General features: G+C 41.0%; 1 protein-coding gene across 8 annotated transcripts in view; it reads left to right on the top strand.

The window, feature by feature from the left end:
- The window catches only part of GGTA1 (glycoprotein alpha-galactosyltransferase 1 (inactive)), a 56,684-nt gene that overhangs the window by 28,670 nt on the left and 7,941 nt on the right, over positions 1–20,073 (top strand). For 2 of the 8 annotated variants that reach the window (XM_016185014.2, XM_007539931.3), the window contains 4 exons: positions 3,476–3,511; positions 6,126–6,191; positions 7,435–7,530; positions 17,794–17,931. In XM_016185014.2, the coding sequence (XP_016040500.1) occupies positions 3,476–3,511; positions 6,126–6,191; positions 7,435–7,530; positions 17,794–17,931 (336 nt within the window). Of the gene's footprint in view, positions 1–1,572; positions 1,672–3,475; positions 3,512–6,125; positions 6,192–7,434; positions 7,531–17,793; positions 17,932–20,073 lie in introns of those variants that run through there. The other 6 variants (XM_060200079.1, XM_060200078.1, XM_060200081.1 and 3 more) reach the window with 5 other exon arrangements.

The following is a 20,073-nucleotide window of genomic DNA, read 5'->3' as shown; positions in this document are numbered from 1 at the left end:
ATTTACTAATGAGGAGAGAGAGAGAGAACATTACTCCTGGCACACGTGATGCCAGGGATTGAACTTGAGACCTCATGTTTGAGAGTCTTTATCCACTGCACCACCTCCCATGTCACAAGATTCCCATTTTATAATTGAAGAAAGGAGACCAAATAAGTGATGGGAGTTAATAGTGAGTTTATGCCCAAGTTCTAATAAGAACTCAGATCTTCAAATACTCCTTGAGTATTTGCCTGTGCTGATGGCTGTGAGCTTATTAGAACTCCTTCCCTCAAGGGGTTATGAGCTGGATGGAGCAGTAAGACATGCCCATAAATAACCAATGATACAAAGAAGAAGGATATCAGTAAGGATAAAGGACAGTGACATTGTCTTTGACATAGAGAGGGATTTACTATTATTATTATTATTATTTTGGCTTTTATTTATGATAGTCAAGCAACTATGATGTGCCAGGCACTATGTTCAGGTCAGAAGAGCAGAGGGTTGGAGAGATAGCATTATGGTTATGTAAATGACTTTTATATCTCAGGTTCACAGGTCCCACCCAGGTTTGATCTCTAGTACCACCATAAACCAGAGCTGAGTGGTGCTCTGGTAAAAAAAAAAAAAAAAAAATTCGTAAAAAGAAAAAGTTACATTTGAGCTGTGTCTTGAAAGATGGATATGTTAAGTGTCCTGTATTGGCAAGGTGAATATTGCTGTGATGACTGAGAGACTTTGAAGGCACTTGGGATAGGCGGCTAAGAGAGGAGGATATTAAAGAGAAGTGGCATCTTGGTGTATCTGAATCTATAAATTGGTGGTCTGAGTGTTGAGACCTAGAGCCAGATTCCTCAGGTTCTACTGGTTCTACTGCTTATTAGCAGTATGACTTTGAGCAAATGACTTCACATCTGTGCTTCAATTTTTATTCTGTAGAGTTAGGAAGAATAGAACCTACTTTGCTAATTGTTGTGAGAATTTAGTGAGTTAATCTATGCCAGTGGTGTATGTTGACCTAAAAACTCGTGAGATCATTAAATGACAAAACCCATATATTTAGGATCAGAGAATTGCAATTCAGGGCATACAGATATAAATTTAAAATATACCCCCAGAAAAGACAAAGACATGGTTTTTTTTTATCAGAAGGAAAGATGAGGTCTATGGTTTTAAAAGAGTTAATTAGTCTTAACAAAGGGATCAGAGAATTGCAGTTCAGGGCATACAGATAAAAATTTAAAATATACCCCCAGAAAAGACAAAGACATGGTTTTTTTTATCAGAAGGAAAGATGAGGTCTATGGTTTTAAAAGAGTTAATTAGTCTTAACAAACTATTCTCAGAAACACATAATTGGCTACTGATCTTATTCTCTGGCAAAAAGTCCATAATTATCAGGCCTTGTGATCTGAATGATTTCCCAAACAATTGTTTGCTTGTCAGTTTCTTAGAACAAATGCTTCCCCCCCCCACCCCAGTCCAAAGGTCTTTGACCTAGTTCAGAGGAGACTATAGTGATTGTCTGGTTCCATTTGGAAAATAGCTATATAAATGTTAATTTATCACACGTAGAAAACTGCCTTCCCCAGTATCAGCTGTTATGAATAGTGTCAGAATCAGAAACAAGCAACTTTAGGACTTGGTCTGTGAGATCTGGCTCAGAGGGGAGACTACAGTGATGAGAAGGTAGATAATCTTCCTACAGAGATGAGAAGGGTGGAGTGAGAGGTCTTGGCAGAGTTTGACACATGTCCTGGTAATTATTACTTGTTTTTCAGAGATGAGGGAACTAAGTCTAGACAGGGGCTGGGCCAGGGTAGGAGCTAGCCTGTGTTCAGAACGCTTCCCACCAGTCTATCCTCTCTACCCCTTTTAAAAAATGTATAAGGGGTATATTTCCACACTTAGCCCTCTAGCGAAGTTCTGTGCCACTCCACTCCTCATAACCTCTATAGTTCTCACAAAATCTGAGAGACAGTTTAACTATTCTAATTGCTTATTCTTCTTTTTGAAAACTGTGTATTTTAGTTCTCTACATTACACTATGAAACCACTTGATAGTTGTCTTTCATCTCCTTACTTCATTTAACATAATCACCTCCATTTTCATCCATTTTGTCTAGAAGGATACAATGTCCTCTCTTTAAATTGGAGAGTAGTATTTCACAAATTGTATACATCCCATAATTGCTTTATCTAGTCATCCATTAATGGATATCTAGGTTGTCTCCATACCTTGGTGATTGCAAAGTATGAAGACTCATGCCTGTCCCCCCACCACTACCACCTCCACCCTTGCCCCTGCCTAGCTTGTTTTAGTGATTCACAATGAAATGAATCCTGAGTATTATGCCCAAGTGATACCACTGAGTGGAATTGTGGGCCAACTTTTTCATTTGTATTTTCCTTTATTTAAAAAAATATATTATCTTTATTTATTGGATAGAGACAGCCAGAAATTGAGAGGGAAGGGGTGATAGGGAGAGAGACAGAGAGATAACTGAAGTTCTGCTTCACCACTTACAAAACTTTCCCCCTGTAGGTGGGGACTGGGGGCTTGAACCTGGGTCCTTGCACACTGTAACATGCGTTCAACCAGGTGTGCCACCATCCTTCCCCCTCATTTATATTTTTTTCTACGAAGAGTGGGTAGAGGACCTTTCCTCTAAAATACAAAATACAAAGAGAGGAGACTTCAGCACCGGCTCTGCGATTCCTGGTGCTGCCAATAATGCTCCTACATGGTGCTCCCATGTGGTACTGGGGCTCAGTTATGTGCTCTTCTGGGTGAAGTGTCTCCTATCCCCAGGCTATAAGCCTCTTAAACACAGGAAAGATAAGTGAGCTAGCAAGGTTTAGCACTAGCATAGGTTCCCTGCACAGAACAATGGAATACTTCAGTGTGACAAGCCTGGACACTTTTTCTGGAAAATGTCTCGTCACTGAACTAGTTTCTGTCTGTCACATTCTGCCTTGAGCTGTGCTTGGACCCCTGACTAATCTGAATCACCTCCTACCTACTCACCCACATCTTCCTAGACCCTGGCCCTTATCCTCCAATGAACTTCCTCAGATGCCGAAAAGACCCTCTTCCACTTCTGCTCAAAACACGTGGAGAGCTACCTGAAGCCTCTGGCTACTTTTTCTTCATTGAATTGCCCACATAAATGCTTCCTTCCTCTCTGTGTCAGAAACACTCTTCATCTGGACACCTGCTTACCCTTCAGAACACAGTTAAAACGTCACTTCCTCCTCCAGAAAATCTTCTAGGTCTTCCTGTTTAACTTGAAGTCACGTAGCCGAGGGTTATCTGATTAGGTAGATCTATTGGACTGCTCCACAAAAACCTGTAGAGACTGTGGTGGTGACATGGAAAAAGCCAAAGCCCAGACTCTCAGCTCAGCCCAGAGCTTCATGATAATGGCTGAAAAATAGCTTTTCTCAGAATCCAAAGTAACATGAGCTCTTTTTATTTCTCATTTGCTTTTAGCCCAGAAGGCTCTATCTTGTGGATATATCACTCAAAGTAAGTGCGGTGAATTCTACTGTCTCTGGGGTCCTCCCACACCCACTCTTCTATCCATACAGTCCTTTCTCCAGTTCTGGTTGAAGGTTGGGGGAGGATGGTGACCCATCGATTTGAGCTGCGTTCCTTTAGCCCCCTAGACATACATGCCTTAGTGGAACAGTGACTAGGAATTTGCCCAAACGTTTCACCAAGGGTTTCTTTCAGTGGTGTCATATAGAGGGCATTCCCCCCTTGTCAACAAAAAGAATCTGGGTAGACATTGTATATGTAGTATAGAGACCCTTGGAAGACATTTTGAGATGGGACAGATAGCATAATCTTACCTGGCATTACCAAGTCCCAGATTTAATTCCTGGCACCACCATAAACTAGAAGTAAGCAGTTCTTTGGCAAAAAAAAAAAAAGGCTTGAGATCAAGAAGAAAAAAATTGGATCTAATTATTAGCATGATTTAATGATGTGTGATATAAATGTACATATGTAATTTATTTCATAATCATTCTAATGAAATAATGTTGATTTTACTAAATCACTATATGACTTGCATTGCACATAAACATAATATGTGACAATTTGCATATAAGGCATCTGTTGTAGAAGCAATGAGAACTATAGGAGTATTCATTTTTTTGTCTTTGCTTTGTTTATCAGGAAACTTGCAATAAACTGTACTTTCTTCTACCTTCTTTTTTTTTTTTTTAAGATCAGTTTACTGGGGAAAATACTGACTTACAAGGTTATTGTTGCCTTCACTTAAAAAAAAAAATGATCCTTGGCCTTAAAATCTGACATATGTGCTTACAAAACACCATGGAATTTTTGGCAGATTGCCCAAACCCATTCAACCAACGACTCAGCTATAAAAATAGAAATAGTGGGGGAAAACATTTATTTATTTGTTTTTGTTATCACTGGGGCTTTACTGCTTCAAGCTGATGTCTTCAGGTAGAGTGACACAGATGGAGAGCAAAAGAGACAGAGACCACAGTATCACAGCCTCCCTCAGTGCTGTCATGTGGTATGACAGAGGCTCAGTCTTGATAACACAGCCTGGTAACACAGCTGCCCTCCCAGGTGAGCTATCTCACCAGCTCCTGGGGTGGGGGGGAACTTTCTTCTCACAAAATGACTGGGCTAACCAGCATCTACCTACTTGAAAACTTAAGTAAAGTGAAACTACCTACTTGAGTAACTTAAGTAAAGGTTCTTTTCTGTTCCACTTTCAAAACAAAACAATCTTATTATTTGCCTGTTAAATGGACCATCTCACTTTCTGAAAGTCAGTGAGCTTTGGCATATATTTCTTACTTATTATGCCTTTTCCCTCCCCCCTACCTTATTAGTCCACACCCACTAGTGTCCCTCTTGGTTTCCCCTCTTTCTTCTTCTTCAGGAAGGCCCCCAACTAGAAGAGAGAATGTATAAACACCCATGTGTGGGAGCTAAGCACAGCTTATTGAGCTTTGGGTCCAGAGGCCCTCAAATTTCCTAAGATTTTCATTGTTCACCTCCATAGCAACCTGAATTGTCCTAGCTTAGCAAACGACGTCTTCTTGGAAAAGTACACTGTTTTTGTTGTTAAATCAAGATAGTACCTTGTCACAGTAGTTTTCACCTGACAGTGATGTATGCAATTTCACTTTATATTCAAACCTACCTTCATGATAGCTGTTCACTGTTCTTACTGCTGTTGCTATTATTATCATCAACTGACTTTTTAGAAGAGAAACATCAAGATTCAGAGAGGGGAAATAATCTCACACTCACACATTTTATAAGTGATAGATCTAGAACTTGGATTTATGTTTCAGTACTCCCTCACCCCCACCCCACCATGCCATTTTCTTTTCTCCCTTTTGCTCACTGTCTAGACTCCCTGGATGAGGAGCTGGGAGCTGAGGGCTGCCCATGGGATGAGAAGGGGGTGTCACCTCTTCTTCATTCTGTGAGAGCAGCTCCACATTTAAGAATGGGCAGTTGGTGTTATAGGAGATGGTGCAGTGGCTCAGGCACTAGACTCTACTAGACTCTCAAGCATGAGGTCCTGAGTTCAATCCCTGGCAGCACATGTACCAGAGTGATGTTTGGTTTTCTCTCTCTCTCTCTCTCTCTCTCTCTCCTATCTTTCTCATTAATAAATAAATAAATAAAATCTTAAAAAAAAAAAAAGGGAGAAGAAGAATGGGCAGTTGAAGGCTGGTTGGTAGCACACCCAGCTTAGTGCAAAGGGTTCTGGGTTCAAGCCCCCAATGTCCATCCACAGGAGGAAGAAAGGAAGAGAGAGAAAGGAAAGAGAGAGAATGAATGAATGAATGAATGAGTGAATTGGCAGTTGAAAAAAAATTGGGTCATCTACCATAAAAAGAATTTGAATCACAAGGTGGGAGGGTGCCTGCTTTGTCATGCTTATGAATCAAGTATGACCCCAACACCTGGGCTAAGTTTCAGTACCATAATGTCTTTCCCTCTCTCCTGTCTCTGTCTTTATCTCTCTTTTTCTATCAAAAACTTGACCCATAGCTATGAAGCCACCACGACGACAAAATCAATCAAACAACAAAAAATTTGTTTCATTTTCTAAAAATATTTTGTAATCTTTTTTATTTCTTAGAAACACAGAAATTGGTGGCAGTGGCATTCAGAAGGGTTGGTGGTTTCCAAGCTGGTTTAACAATGGGTAAGGGATGTCTGTCTGTCCACCCACCCCACATCTGTAGAAAGTTCAAACTTGGAAACAACCTAGAGGCCCAACAACAGATGAGTAGTTTAAAAAGTTATGATATATATATGTATGTATATATATATATATATATATATATATATAATGTGTATATTATATATATATATCCATACTACTCACATTGTAAGAAGTGATGAAATCTCATTTGCCATTACCTTGGATGGAACCATGTTCAGTGAGATTAAGTCAGAGGATGGACAAATACAGGATGATCTCATTTATAGGCAGAACTTCAGAAACAAGGAAAGAAAAGGAAAACATAGGGTGAAACTTGAACTATGTGTCTATGTGTAGTCTATTACAGCAAAGCCAATCCTCAGTGGGTCTGGGGAGACAAGCTGGGGCTATGAAGACATTGAGGACCTAGTGTACATTGGTGGAGGAGGACTTTGGTTGTGGTGCAAGTAGTGTGCAAATACCTATAACAGGGAGATCAGAAAATGTCTTCATGTGATAACAAGTAGCTCGTGCATCATTATTTCCCTAATTAAAAAAAAAATCATACTAGTTTTCAAATGCTAGCTCTCACATTTCTGAGACATTTCACCAAGAAATTTGAATAAGCTCCCCAAACCTAAAACTATCATAAAGTTAAAATGTTTTGATGAGGGCTGTTTTGATCAAGTTTCCCACATTAATTGAAGTAAACTGAATGCTGACAGATCTTTAAAACTGCTAAGAAAGGGAAGAAGAAACGTAGTACTTCATACTAGAAATGTATCTGTAGGAAACAATGTTTAGTCTCCTAACTCTTACTGGCACCTGTGTTCTCAGGCTTAGAAAGCACTTTCGGGGGGAGCCGGGTAGTGGCGCAGTGGGTTAAGCGCACGTGGCGCAAAGCGCAAGAACCAGAGTAAGAATCCTGGTTCAAGCCCCTGGCTCCCCACCTGCAGGGGAGTCACTTCACAGGCGGTGAAGCAGGTCTGCAGGTGTCTATCTTTCTCTCCTCCTCTCTGTCTTCCCCTCCTCTCTCCATTTCTCTCTGTCCTATCCAACAACAACGACAGCAATAATGACAACAGTAATAACTACCACAAGAATAAAAAAAACAACAAGAGTAACAAAAAGGAAATAAATAAATATAAAAAAAAGAAAGCACTTTCAGGAGATATTCACCAACTGCCTGAGACCACAGCTTACCCTACCTTCCTGACTCAGCTTGTTTTTTTCTTTTACATAGGACCCACAATTACCAAGAAGAGGAAGATACAGAAAAGGAACAAAGAAATGGTGACAATGAAGAAGGGCTGCAGCTATGGGACTGGTTTAATCCACAGTAAGAATAGTCTTGTGGTCATTGCACAGTAAACACACAGCTCAGCAGGAGCACGAGTACCATTGAGAATGTCTGTGGTGAGGGTCAAAGCACTATTAGACCTTTGACAGCAAATAAGATGAGAAACTGAGTCTGTGTGGTTTGACTCAAGGGCTTGAGCAAGAACATGGATTCTGACAGTAAGTGACCAATAGCAACGGGCAAGTCACAGAAATAGGAGTGAGAAGGAAGGGAACTTATAGGACATAAGCCATTGTGGAAAGTCATACCAGAGAGCCAGTGCAAGAAAATCCTCTCAAAGACCTGCTCTGTAGAATGACAATGATGAAAAAAAAAAAAATGCTTATCAAGCACAGGTGTTGTCCAGTGTTTCTCTTTTCTTTAAAGTTTTAAATACTTGCCTACTTACTTATTATTGGTAATATATATATATATATGGAGAGGGAGAATATATTTGAGCATCATGCTGGCACATGTGGTGTTTGGGATCAAACTCTGGATCCTGAGCCTGCAGGTTCAGTACTATAACCATCCTTCCCTCCCTTCTCCCCTCCCTTCCCTTCCTCTCCCCTCCCTTCCCCATCCCCTTCCCTTCCCTTCCTTTTCCTTCCTTCCTTCCTTCCTTCCTTCCTTCCTTCCTACCGTCTTTCCTTTCCTTTCCTTTCCTTTCCTTTCCTTTCCTTTCCTTTCCTTTCCTTTCCTTTCCTTTCCTTTCCTTTCCTTTCCTTTCCTTTCTTTTCCTTTGTTTTGTCAGAAAAAGAGAGTGAAAGAGACCACAGCAGCAAAGCTTCCTTTAAAGACTCAAACTCAAATTGCACAGATGACAAAGTAGCTTACTATCCAAATGAGCTATTTCACTTGCCCTCTAGTCACTGTTTTCCAAACTCCTGGGTTGCCAGTGTTTTTCCAACTGCCATTCATGACCTATTAATATGTCCAGGAACTAGCTTAATGGGTTGAAACATTTTTTTTCAATTACGTTGAATAAAACATTAGATAGCATCACAGGAAGTAAGATGAAGTATTGCTTAGTTAGATGTCTTGTTTCTATGTATATGTGCACATGCATGTATTTGCAGTGTAAAATGCACCTTTCACTGTGAGTGGTGGTGGTCCAAAATTCTATACTAGCTAGTGTTGTGCACAGGAGACAAGAGGAATTGATCACTGTGTTTTACAGTCAAGAAGTTCATGTTCTGTGGAGGCCAATTATACTTGTCAGGATTGATAGGGAGCTGTCATCTGGCTTGGAAGGTTGTGGTTTGGGGAGTAAGGAGGTGGGAGCTGCCTGGGATGACCATGAGGTCTGAAAGATAAGTGGATGGTGGTGTCACTAACTGAAAAAGGAACTGGAGGAGGGAATCCAAGTGTAAGAGGAGAGATGTAATGACCTGGATTTAGGACAAATATGGATTCAGATACCTGTGGAGGCAGGAACCTGCACTGAGATTCACAGGAAGCTTGTTTTAGTCTGTTCAGGTATCTATAGCTATAACAAACTCCCACAACTGAGTTGGTTTATGAACAGCAGAAATCTATTTCTTTTTCTTTTTTTTTTTTTTGTTTTTTTGTTTTTTTGTTACCAGCACATTGTTTGGCTCTGGCTTATGGTGGTGCGGGGGCTTGAATGTGGGACTTTGGAGCCTCAAACATGAGAGTCTGTTTGCATAACCATTATGCTGTCTACCCTCCGCCCCACAAATCTATTTCTCACAGTTCTAGGTGGAAGTTCCAAGATTAAGACACCAGCAGATATGATGTCTGATGAGGGCTCACTTCCTGGTTTGCAGATGCTGTCTTCTCTCTGTCCTCACATAGAGAAAGGAGCCAGGGAGCAAGCTGGAGTTTCTCGCTTTCTTTTCTCTTTTTGTTTTGACTTTATCATTTTTATTTTTTTTCTACATGTGTATAGTTTTTATTTGTTTCCAACACCATTTGTTGAAGAGACTCTGCTTTCCCCATTTAGTAGTCTGGGCACCGTTGTCAAAGATTAGATGTCCATGGTGTGGGGGCTTACTTCTGGGCTCTCAATTCTATTCCACTGGTCAGTGTGTCTATTCATGTTCCATTACCAAGCAGTTTTGATGACAAAGGCTTTATAATACAATTTGAGATCTGGGAGTGTGATGCCTCCAGTTTTGTTCTTTCTTCTCAAGATTGTTTTGGCAATTCTAGGTCTTTTCTGGTTCCAGATAAATGTTTATAGCATTTGTTCTATTCTCCTAAAAAATGTGGTGGGAACCTTGATGGGGATAGCATTAAATTTGTATATGGCTCTGGGTAATATATTCATTTTAATGATGTTAATTCTTCCAACCCATGAACATGGAATATCTTTCTACTTCTTTGAGTCTTTTTCAATTTCCTTGAGTAGTGACTCATAATTTTCAGTATACAAGTCTTTCACTTCTTTGGTTAGGTTTATTCCTAGATATTTTATTGTTTTTGTTGCTATAGTAAAAGGAATTGATTCTGAATTTCAACTTCTTCTAACTTAGTGTTTGCATAGAGGAATGCCACTGACTTTTGAATGTTAGTTCTGTAGCCTGACATCTTACTGTATTGCCTGATGATATCCAAAAGATAATTGCTGGATTCTTTAAGTTTTTCTATGTATATTATCATGTCATCTGCAAATAGGGAGAGTTTGACTTCTTCTCTTCCAATCTGTATGCCTTTAATTCCTTGCTCCTGCCTGATTGCCATGGCAAGAACTTCCAACACTATTTTGAATAGTAATGGTGATAGTGGGCATCCCTGTCTAGTACCTGATCTGAGAGGAAATGCTTCCAGTTTTTCACCATTGAGTGTGTTGTTGGCTATAGGTTTGTTGTATATAGACTCCAATCTCTTGAGGAATTTTCCATCTATTCCTATTTTTTGTAGTGTTTTGATCATAAAGGGATGTTGTATTTTGTCAAAGGCTTTCTCTGCATCTATTGATATGACCATGTGCATTTTTGTTTTGCTTTTGTTGATGTGGTGGATCACACTGATTGATTTATGTATATTAAACCAACCTTGCATGCCTGGGATAAACTCCACTTGGTCATGATGAACAACTTTTTAAATATACTGCTGTATCCGGTTGGCTAGAGTTTTGTTCAATATTTTCACATCTATGTTCATCAGAGATATTGGTCTGTAGTTTTGTTTTTTGGTTGTGTCCCTGTCTGTTTTTGGTATCAGAGTGATTTTGGCTTCATAGAAGCTGGAAGGGAGTGTTCCAGTGTCTTCAGTCTTCTGGAAGACTTTTAAAAGTAGAGGTATTAGTTCTTCTTTGAAGGTTTTGTAGAATTCATTTGTAAAACCATCTTGTCCAAGACTTACTTTTGGGAAGATTTCTGATAACTGTTTCAATATCATTAGCTATGATGGGCCTGTTCATGTTATCTACTTCTTCTTTACTTAGTTTAGGAAGTTGGTAGGTATCTAGGAAATTGTCCATTTCTTCCAGGTTCTCTAGCTTGGTGGCATATAGTTGTTCATAGAAGCCTCGCATGATATGTTGAATTTCTGCGGTGTCTGTTGCGATATCTCCTCTTTCATTTAGTATCTGATTATTTGGGTCTTCTCCCTTTTTTGTTTTGTGAGTCTGGCTAAAGGTTTGTCGATTTTGTTCACTCTTTCGAAGAACCAACATTTACTTTCATTGATCTTTTGTATGTTTTTCTTATTTTCAATGTTATTGATTTCTGCCTTAACTTTAGTGATCTGTGTCCTTCTGCTTGCTTTAGGGTTCCTTTGTTGTTCTTCTTCTAGGTCTTTAAGATGTGCAATCAGGCTGTTTATTTGTGCTTTTTCTTGTTTCCTAATGTGTGCTTGTATGACTATGAACTTCTCTCTCAGTACTGCCTTAGCTGTGTCCCAGTTTCTATTTTTTTTTACTTTATTAATTTTATTTGATAAAACAGAGAGATTGAGAGGGGAGGAGAGAGAGAGAGAGAGGAAGAGAGAGTAGAGAGACACTAGCAGCACTGCTTCATTATTTGTAAAGATTTCCCCCTTTAGGTTGGGACTGGCGGCTTGGACCTGGGTCCTTGTGCATGGTAATACATGCACTTAACCAGGTGTGCCACAACCTGGCCCTTTTTTTCTTTTTTTTTCTCCAGATTAATTCCACATATGAGTGAAACCATCTGGTAGTTGTCTTTCATATCTTCATTTATTTCTCTAATCATAATCATCTTCAGTTCCATCCATTTTCTCCCAAAGAACACAATATCATTTTTTTTTATTGCAGAGTATTATTCCATGGAATACATATCCAGGCTGCTTTCACTCTTTGGCTATTGTGAATAATGCAGCTGTGAGCATAAGGGTGCATCTGTCCCTCCGAATTAGTGTTTGTGCAGTGGATAAATGGCTGAGTAATATTGATGGGTCATAAGATAATTCCATTTTTATTGGTTTAAGGACTCTCCATACCATCTTCCAAAAGGGCTACACCAGTTTACGTTTCCAACAGCAGCATAGTAGAGTTTTGGGGGATCTTTTTTATCGGGGCACTAATCCTATTGATGAGGGTTCCAGGTTTCAACATAGGTGTGTGTGTATGTGTGTGTGTGTGTGTGTGTGTGTGTGTGTGTGTGTGTGTGTGTGTGTGGTGGTGGTGGGGGGAGCACTGGTATTCTATCTATAGTAGTTGTCCTGGAGCTCAGAGAGCCCATCAGAGTATATGGACAATGGAACCTATAGGCCTATATAAGGCCAGACAGGAATGGAACAGAACCCATTTGACATCAGCTATGACAGGGTTAGTAGAAGGAGAGATATCTGTAAAGGAACAGGAATTGCTAGCTATAGATGTAGGAGGATGATTAGGAAAAAGTAGCATTTATTTCAGTGTGAGGGACCTTGGCTTCTGGAAAAATTGAGTATGTCCTGGCAAATTCTTTGTTTGTTTTTAATAAACCAGGGCCTCATGAAACCATGATTTCAGCATTCCTGGGCTGCTGGTGTGTGTGTGTGTGTGTGTGTGTGTGTGTGTGTGTGTGTGTGTGTGTGTATGTGTGTGTGTGTGTGTGTGTGTGTGAGAGAGAGAGAGAGAGAGAGAGAGAGAGAGAGAGAAATTTAATAACGATTTACAAGAGTATAAGATTACAGGGGTATAGTTCCACATGGCACCCACCACCACATGAGTGAAACAATCCAGGAATTGTCTTTCACTTCCTTACTTACTTCACTGTGCATAGTTACCATCTATTTCGTTCCAAAGAACACAATATCATCTTTTTTAATTCCAGAGAAGCACTCTAGAATATATGTCTTATAATTTCTTTATCCGTTTGTCTATAGATGGACAGTTAGGTTGTTTCCACTCCTTGGCAATTATGAATAAAGCAGTTATGGACATAGGGTTGTGTATGTCCCTTTGCATTAGTGTTTTCATGTCCTTGGGAATATGTCTAGGAATGGTATTGTAAGATTTTTGTATTTGTTTAAGAACTCTCCATACTGTTTCTCATAGAGCCTACAGCAGTCTGCCCACCAACTGTGTAACAGAGTCCCTTTTTCTCCAAACCCTCATCAACACCTATCATTTCCTGTTTTGTTGATGTAGGTCATTCTCATGTATATGATTGTGTTTTTAATTTGCATTTCTCTAAGTATAAGTAAGTGAAGCATGTTTTAAAATCTTATCACTAGATCATCTGTATATTTTCATTGGAAAATTATCTATTCAAAGCTTTCATTCATTTTTTTAAATTGAGTTATTTGGATTTTTTGTTGTAGTTGTTTAACAGTATGATTTTTAAAATAGATGTTTGATATCAATCTCTTGTCAAATGCATGATGTGCAAATATCTTTTCCCAGTTGCTGTGTTGCCTTCTCATCCTTGTGCAATTTCCTTTCAATATGTAGACGCTTTTCAAATTGATGTTTTCCCATTTGTCTAATTGTGTTTTAGTTTCACTTTCCCATGGGGCTGAATCTCCATATACATCTTTGATGTTCAGGTACTGAAGTGCTTCACCAGAGTTTTATTCTATGTATTTTATAGTTTTAGCTCTGCTATCTAGTTCTTTGATTCATTGAGTTCATCTAGGCGTATGACATTATATAGTAAGCTAGTTGCATTTTCTTGTGGGACTTCTCTCAGTAGTTCTTGCAAAGCCAAGCCGGTGATGGCAAATTCCTTTAGTTTCTCTGGGTTTGAGAATACCCTTTTCTCTTCCTCATCTGAAGGATAATTTTGCAGGAGAGTAGTCATGGCTGCCAATTCTTATCTTAGTGTTTTGAATGCGTTGTTTCACTTTCTCCTTGTTGCTTTTTTCATTTCCCAAGCAGTCTGCAATATTTTTTCTCTGGCCTTGATTTCTGATTGATTTACAGTGATGTGTCTTAGTGTAGGTCAAATTTATTTGCTCTCTCGGTGTCCTGTATGTCTATGTCGTGAACATTGCCCAGTTCTGGAAAATTCTCTGCTATGATTTCTATGAATATGGTCTCTTCTCCCTCTAGCAATCCTATAACTTTCACATTTGTCCTACTAGTGGGGTCTTCTATTTCATGGAGAGTTGCTTCATTTTTCCAAAAATTTCTTCTCTACGATCTTTGAATATTGTGGGGGGAAGAGATGAGGTATTTACCAGTGAAGTAATTTGGCTGTATTACCTGCACTCAGACGTCTGTGGACTAGTTGTACAAAATCTGTGTAAGGATTTTTACCCACCCCCCATCCCCCGCATACTCAGAGAGCACAGCTTGCTTTTTCAGCCACAGCCCAGGCACAATCCCCCCCAAATCTCCCTTGGGGTAGGGACAGACTGCATGCCTTCACCTTTAGTTCTCAGGTGAGTTAATTATCTGTCACACAGATGAGTACTGAAGTAAGGGATTAAGAGCTCAGAGGTTTTCAGCTATCCCAGTGTGGTACCAGTGGCCAGTAAGCATGCTTTTCTTTTTGTTTCTTCTCCTTCCCCTTCCTCCTCCTCCTCCTCCTCCTCCTCTTCCTCTTCCTCCTCCTCCTCCTCCTCCTTCTTCTTCTTCATCTCTCCACCTCTCTCTCTCTCTGTGTGTTCTTCTGTTTCTCTTTTTCCAGATCACTGCTCATCTCTGGCATAGATAGTACCATAAGGTGGTACTGAGGTTGAACCTGGGACCTCAGAGCCTCAGGCATGAAAGTCTTCTGCATAACTACAATGCTATCTCCACAGCCCTTCCTCTATGTTACTTCTTTTTGGAGTATGTTATTTCATGCAGAGGGAACTGATCTCTGTCTCACTCTCTCCTCACCTCCTCACCTCTGCCTGCATTTTCAGACTATGGTCTGATCTCTTACCCTGACATGTTGGGATTGCTGGTAGAATTGAATAATTAACAGCTGAGAAACTGAACATTTTAATTTTAATTAGATATTAATTTTTAATATTGCTACTTTTGCTTTCCTGCTAGAAGACATCTTCCAGCCAAGTCACCACACTGGACATGGTTTTTCTAGAAGATATGGACTGAGTGGCCATGCTCTTGAGCAATATATAGTAGACTGACTTCCTGTTAGACACTCAAAGGTGGGATGGGATCTGATTTTTCAGATCTCCACACTCAGCATTGGGCCTGAGACAGAGCAAGGATTTAGGAAATGTGTATTGACCCTTCCTATAAATTGACTAAAGACCCGTGTGTGTGTGTGTGTGTGTGTGTGTGTGTGTATACATGCATGCATACACACGTGTGTGTATCAGGGTCTCGTGTTTAAGCAATTCCATCACTCCTGAAGCTGACTTTCATTTTGTTTATTTACACAGAGATACATATTTACACAGAGAGACAGATAGAGATGGAAAGATACCACCACCAGAAGTCCGTATTCCATCCCCTCCCGATAGTTTCCTATTCTTTAACCCTCTGCGAGTATGGGCCTCCTGTGTTTCCTTCTATGCCATGTGCTCCCATGTGGTGCAGGTTCTCAAAACTAAGCCCTGGAAATGGCAAGGCACATACCCTACCCTACACAGTGAGTGCTCTCCCCTGGCCTCAGCAATTGTAATTGTACTTTGTAACTAGAGCGCCACTCAGCTTCAGCATAAAGTGCTGCCACGGGACTGAACATGGAACCTCTCACATTCAAGTCCCATGTCTCATCCCCGATGTGAGCGAGTAAGGCCTGTCTAGGCTCAGATAGTACCCACAGGGGTGAGATGGTGCTGGCAGTTACAGAAGGGGAGATAGAGAAAGGGATTAAGATGGAAGAAGAGAGAGTAAGGAAAGCAGGAAAAGGGGGTGGGGGTGTGAGATTACAAATATGAACCTGCTGAGGGCCCTATCAGAGGCTCCTACTTCTTATCAGAAGGATGTTTCCCAGTAAGGTTTTATGACATTGTGATATGTTTATGAAAAACAGAAAAATGTGTCATGACTTTTCTGACAACCTAATACATATATTTGGACTTTGTCCTCTTTTCTGTCACAGAACTCTTAAAATCCTTGTAGTTGGGTGTCAGGCGGTAGTGCAATGGGTTAAGCACAGGTGGCACAAAGCACAAGGACCGACATAAGGATCCTGGTTCGAGCCCCCAGATTCCCACCTGCAGGGGCATCGCTTCACAGGCAGTGAAGCAGGTCTGCAAGTGTCTGTCTTTCTCTCTCCCTCTCCGTCTTCCCCCTCCTCTCTCCATTTCTCTCTGTCCTATCCAACAATAACAACAACAATAATAACTCCAACAATAAAACACTAAGGGCAACATAAGGGAATAAATAAATATTTATTTTTAAAAAATCCTTGTAGTTGTCTGAGGGATGAGAATCACCAAGATGTCTTGCATTATATGAGTGGAGCAATTCAGGTCTAAGGATGAAGGCTGGCTGCCTACAGAACTAAGCTTTTTCCCCATTTATTTACTTGGAAAGAAGCAGAGCATCATTCTAGTACATGAAGTGCAGGGGGTTAAAGTCAAATATCAAGCCTGCAAGTCCAAGACAGCTGCACAATCTCCCAGGACATCTAGTCTCTTAATTTTAAGGTTGGGACTTTCAATCACACCCCCTGACCACTAGGAAGGAGAAAAGAATTGGAGGTTGGATAAATTGCCAATGACTAATGATTTAATTGAGCAGGAATGTCTATTTAAGGAAGCCTCCATGAAAAATCCCTAAAAAATGAAAACTGGGAGGGGCCGGGTGGTGGTGCACCTGGTTGAGCACATGTGTTACAATGCCCAAGGACCCGGGTTTAAGCCCCTAGTCCCCACATCCAGGGGGAAAGTTTCACAAGTGGTGAAGCAGTACTGCAAGTCTCTCTCTCTCTCTCTCTCTCTCTCTCTCCTTCTCCCTCCCCCTCAATTTCTGGCTGCCTCTATCCAATAAATAAAGATAATAAATTTTTTTTTAAAAAAAAAAGAATGAAACCTGGGGGCACACATAGTACAAAGCACAAGGATCCCAGTTCGAACCCCTGGCTCCCCACCTGAAGGGGGGGCACTTTAAAAGTGGTGAAGCAGGTCTGCAACTGTCTCTCCCTCTCTATATCCCCTCCCCATTTCAATTTCTCTCTCTCTCTATTCAATAAAATGGAAAAATGGCCTCCAGGAGCATTGGATTTGTAGTGTCGGCACTGAGTCCTGTGACAACTCTGGAACCCTGAAGCCCCCCCCCAAAAAAAAAAAAGAATGAAGCCGGTGATCATGTGAAGGTTCAGAGACAGTGGCCTCCGTAGATTGGGGTGGATGTAGTGCCCTTCCCCCATACCTTGCTGTATGCACCTCTACTCCTGGTAATCTAATAAACAAAACATTTATTTGAGTTGTGTGAGCTGTTTGAGCAAGTTAACCAGCTCCAAGGCAGGGGTGGGGCAGGGGCTTTTGGAATTTCAGAGCTAAAGCCAATTAGTCAGTATTCCTGATGGCAATTTGGACTTGTGACTATTGTCTGAAAGACTGGGGGATTTGGCAGAAGGTAGGGGAGAGGAGACCGATATGAAACTGAGCCCTGAAGCTGTAGAAGCTGCCACTATCTCTGGGTAGGTAGCCTTCAACTTGAGCTGAATTGTAGGACATCTGGTTGGTATTCCAGAATTGATTGCATATAGGTGGAATACCACGCATACACATACGCACGCACACACACACAGTAGAACTGAATTCTAGAACCACTGTAATGTCACATTGCCCAGCTAATTTGCATGGAGGCTAAGCTTGAGTCAGGATTCAAGGACACTCACTGAAAATCATAGTTGGCCCTAGTTTTCTCTCAGTTAGTCTTTGTCCGCTTCCACCTCAGCAAAGCTATCCTGACTCTGTGTCTCCTCATATCCTCACCAGAAAACGCCCAGAGGTTGTGACAGTGACCGGATGGAAGGCACCAGTTGTGTGGGAAGGTACTTACAACAAAGCCATCTTAGAAAACTATTATGCCAAACAGAAAATCACTGTGGGTTTGACGGTTTTTGCAATTGGAAGGTAGGTATTGCTAATAAAATGGACCTTTATCTTGTTACACAACTGTCACAATGTTTGTGAGTGAACCCTCAGGCTTACAAAGGCTATTTACAAATTATATGGATTATTGGGTAGGAGAATCTCATAAATGGGCCATTTCAGTCTCTTTGCTGCCGAGGCCCAAACACTGTAAGAATGCAATGATTCCTTTCCGACTGCAGGTGAAGTGTCCGCTATCCCCCAGAAGCCCAGTATCTACAGCACATTCACAGCCACCTCCTCACAGAGCTCCTTGCCTTCCTCTGAAAATTCCCTAAGTGCCAGCTGTCAGAGAACCCAAGTGCGTGTTGTTCTTTCTCTTGCTGACCACTCTTCTATGGGCTCCTCTGCTCTCTCCCAACCTCTTCTGAAGCTTCCAGTGATTTGGGTGGTGGGAACTTCTCCTTTCAGAGGTTAAATAGGTTCCTGCTTTAGCTTCCATTTCCTTATTCAGAATGCCTCCCTCCTCCCACTCCAAACTGCAGTCATTTTCATTCAAAAGCAGTAGCTGTATTATCAGTTTGAAAATGTATCTTTTCTTGCTTCTTTGGCTCTTTTGGAGATTTAAGTTTTCTTTCCAAGTTCCATTTTCCTATCTCCTCCCCCAACCACCACCCTCTCTGCCTTTTCTGAAAGTCATATGCAAAGTGGATCTCTTTGCCTTCCAGTTTGACCTGGCCATGAGCTCTGTCAAACTCAGCGCCTAGGGAGAGGTCTGTGAAGAGATAAGTCTTTCCCAGAGCCATGGCTGCAACCAATCAAGTGCCACCAATCAAATGCTAATGTCACTGAAAGTGCTGATCCTAGGGGCCTAGATGGCACCTCTATAGAAAAGGCTGACTGTGGGGCTTTGACATTCCTAATAGAAAAATCTGTACCATTAAGGAAGCAGGATCTGATTTTACTCAGTTCACCTAATACTTTGACACAAAAGGGAACAAGTCAGTCATGTGGCAGATTGATCTTGTCCTGATGTTTCCAAAAAGAACAGAACTGCCCCCAAACCCCACGGTGACTTCAGTTGTCCACTTCTAACTCTCCAGAACTTATCTGTAATATGAACCTCCTGGTGAAGATGCTGTGCTCTCAGCTCTGGGACAAGGAAGGACTATTTATACTCCTTACTGAAGTGGATTTCAGCTTTTAGGAGATGTGACATTTGGTTTGTTTTCAAATAGTGGTGTTTTAATCTCTAAACAGTGTTTAACTTCATAATGTCCTCCCAAGATTATCTTCCAAGCTGCAGGGCATAATAGATTTTTCTTTGTTTCAGAGTACCAAAGGATTTCCTCGCCACCAGCCACTGAGCCATGTCAAAGTCTCTCTTTACATTGCCCAGATACATTCTCTCCGTTTAAAGAACCACTAAAGTAAATCCTTGAATTTACAAAGACTAACATTAGAGGCATACTTTATTTTGGTAGTAAAGAAAGGGAATCCAGGGAGTCGGGCGGTAGCGCAGCGGGTAAAGTGCACGTGGCACAAAGCGCAAGGACCGACATAGGATCCCGGTTCAAGCCCCTGGCTCCCCACCTGCAGGAGAGTCACTTCACAGGTGGTGAAGCAGGTCTGCAGGTGTCTATCTTCCGCTCCCCCTCTGTCTTCCCCTCCTCTCTCTATTTCTCTCTGTCCTATCTAACAACAATGACATAAATAACAACAACAATAATAACTACAACAACAATAAAAAAACCAACAAGGGCAACAAAAGGGTATATATATATATATATATATATATATATATATATATATATATATATATTAAAGGAAAGAAAGGGAATCCAAGCAACAAAAAAAAGTAAAAAGTGCAATTACTGTATGATCAGCAAATTCATTTCAGTCCACATTCACTGAGCATGAGTCCGGGGTCATACAAACCCCTCTGGGTTAAACCACTTGACTGCTCTTCTTTCTTCTTCTCTCTGATCCCCACAGCTTCATAAGATAGTATATAGGGGAGTCGGGCTGTAGCGCAGCGAGTTAAGCACATATGCAAAGCGCAAGGACTGGCATAAGGATCCTGGTTTGAGTTCCCAGTTCGAGCCCCCAGCTCCCCACCTTCAGGGGAGTCGCTTCACAAGCGGTGATGCAGGTCTGCAGGTGTCTGTCTTTCTCTCCATCTCT

Source organism: Erinaceus europaeus, chromosome 10 (assembly GCF_950295315.1).
Source record: "Erinaceus europaeus chromosome 10, mEriEur2.1, whole genome shotgun sequence".
Taxonomy (NCBI): Eukaryota; Metazoa; Chordata; class Mammalia; order Eulipotyphla; family Erinaceidae; genus Erinaceus; species Erinaceus europaeus.
The sequence above is the reverse complement of the archived record's forward strand: the minus strand, read 5'-3'. Positions and strand labels throughout refer to the sequence as shown.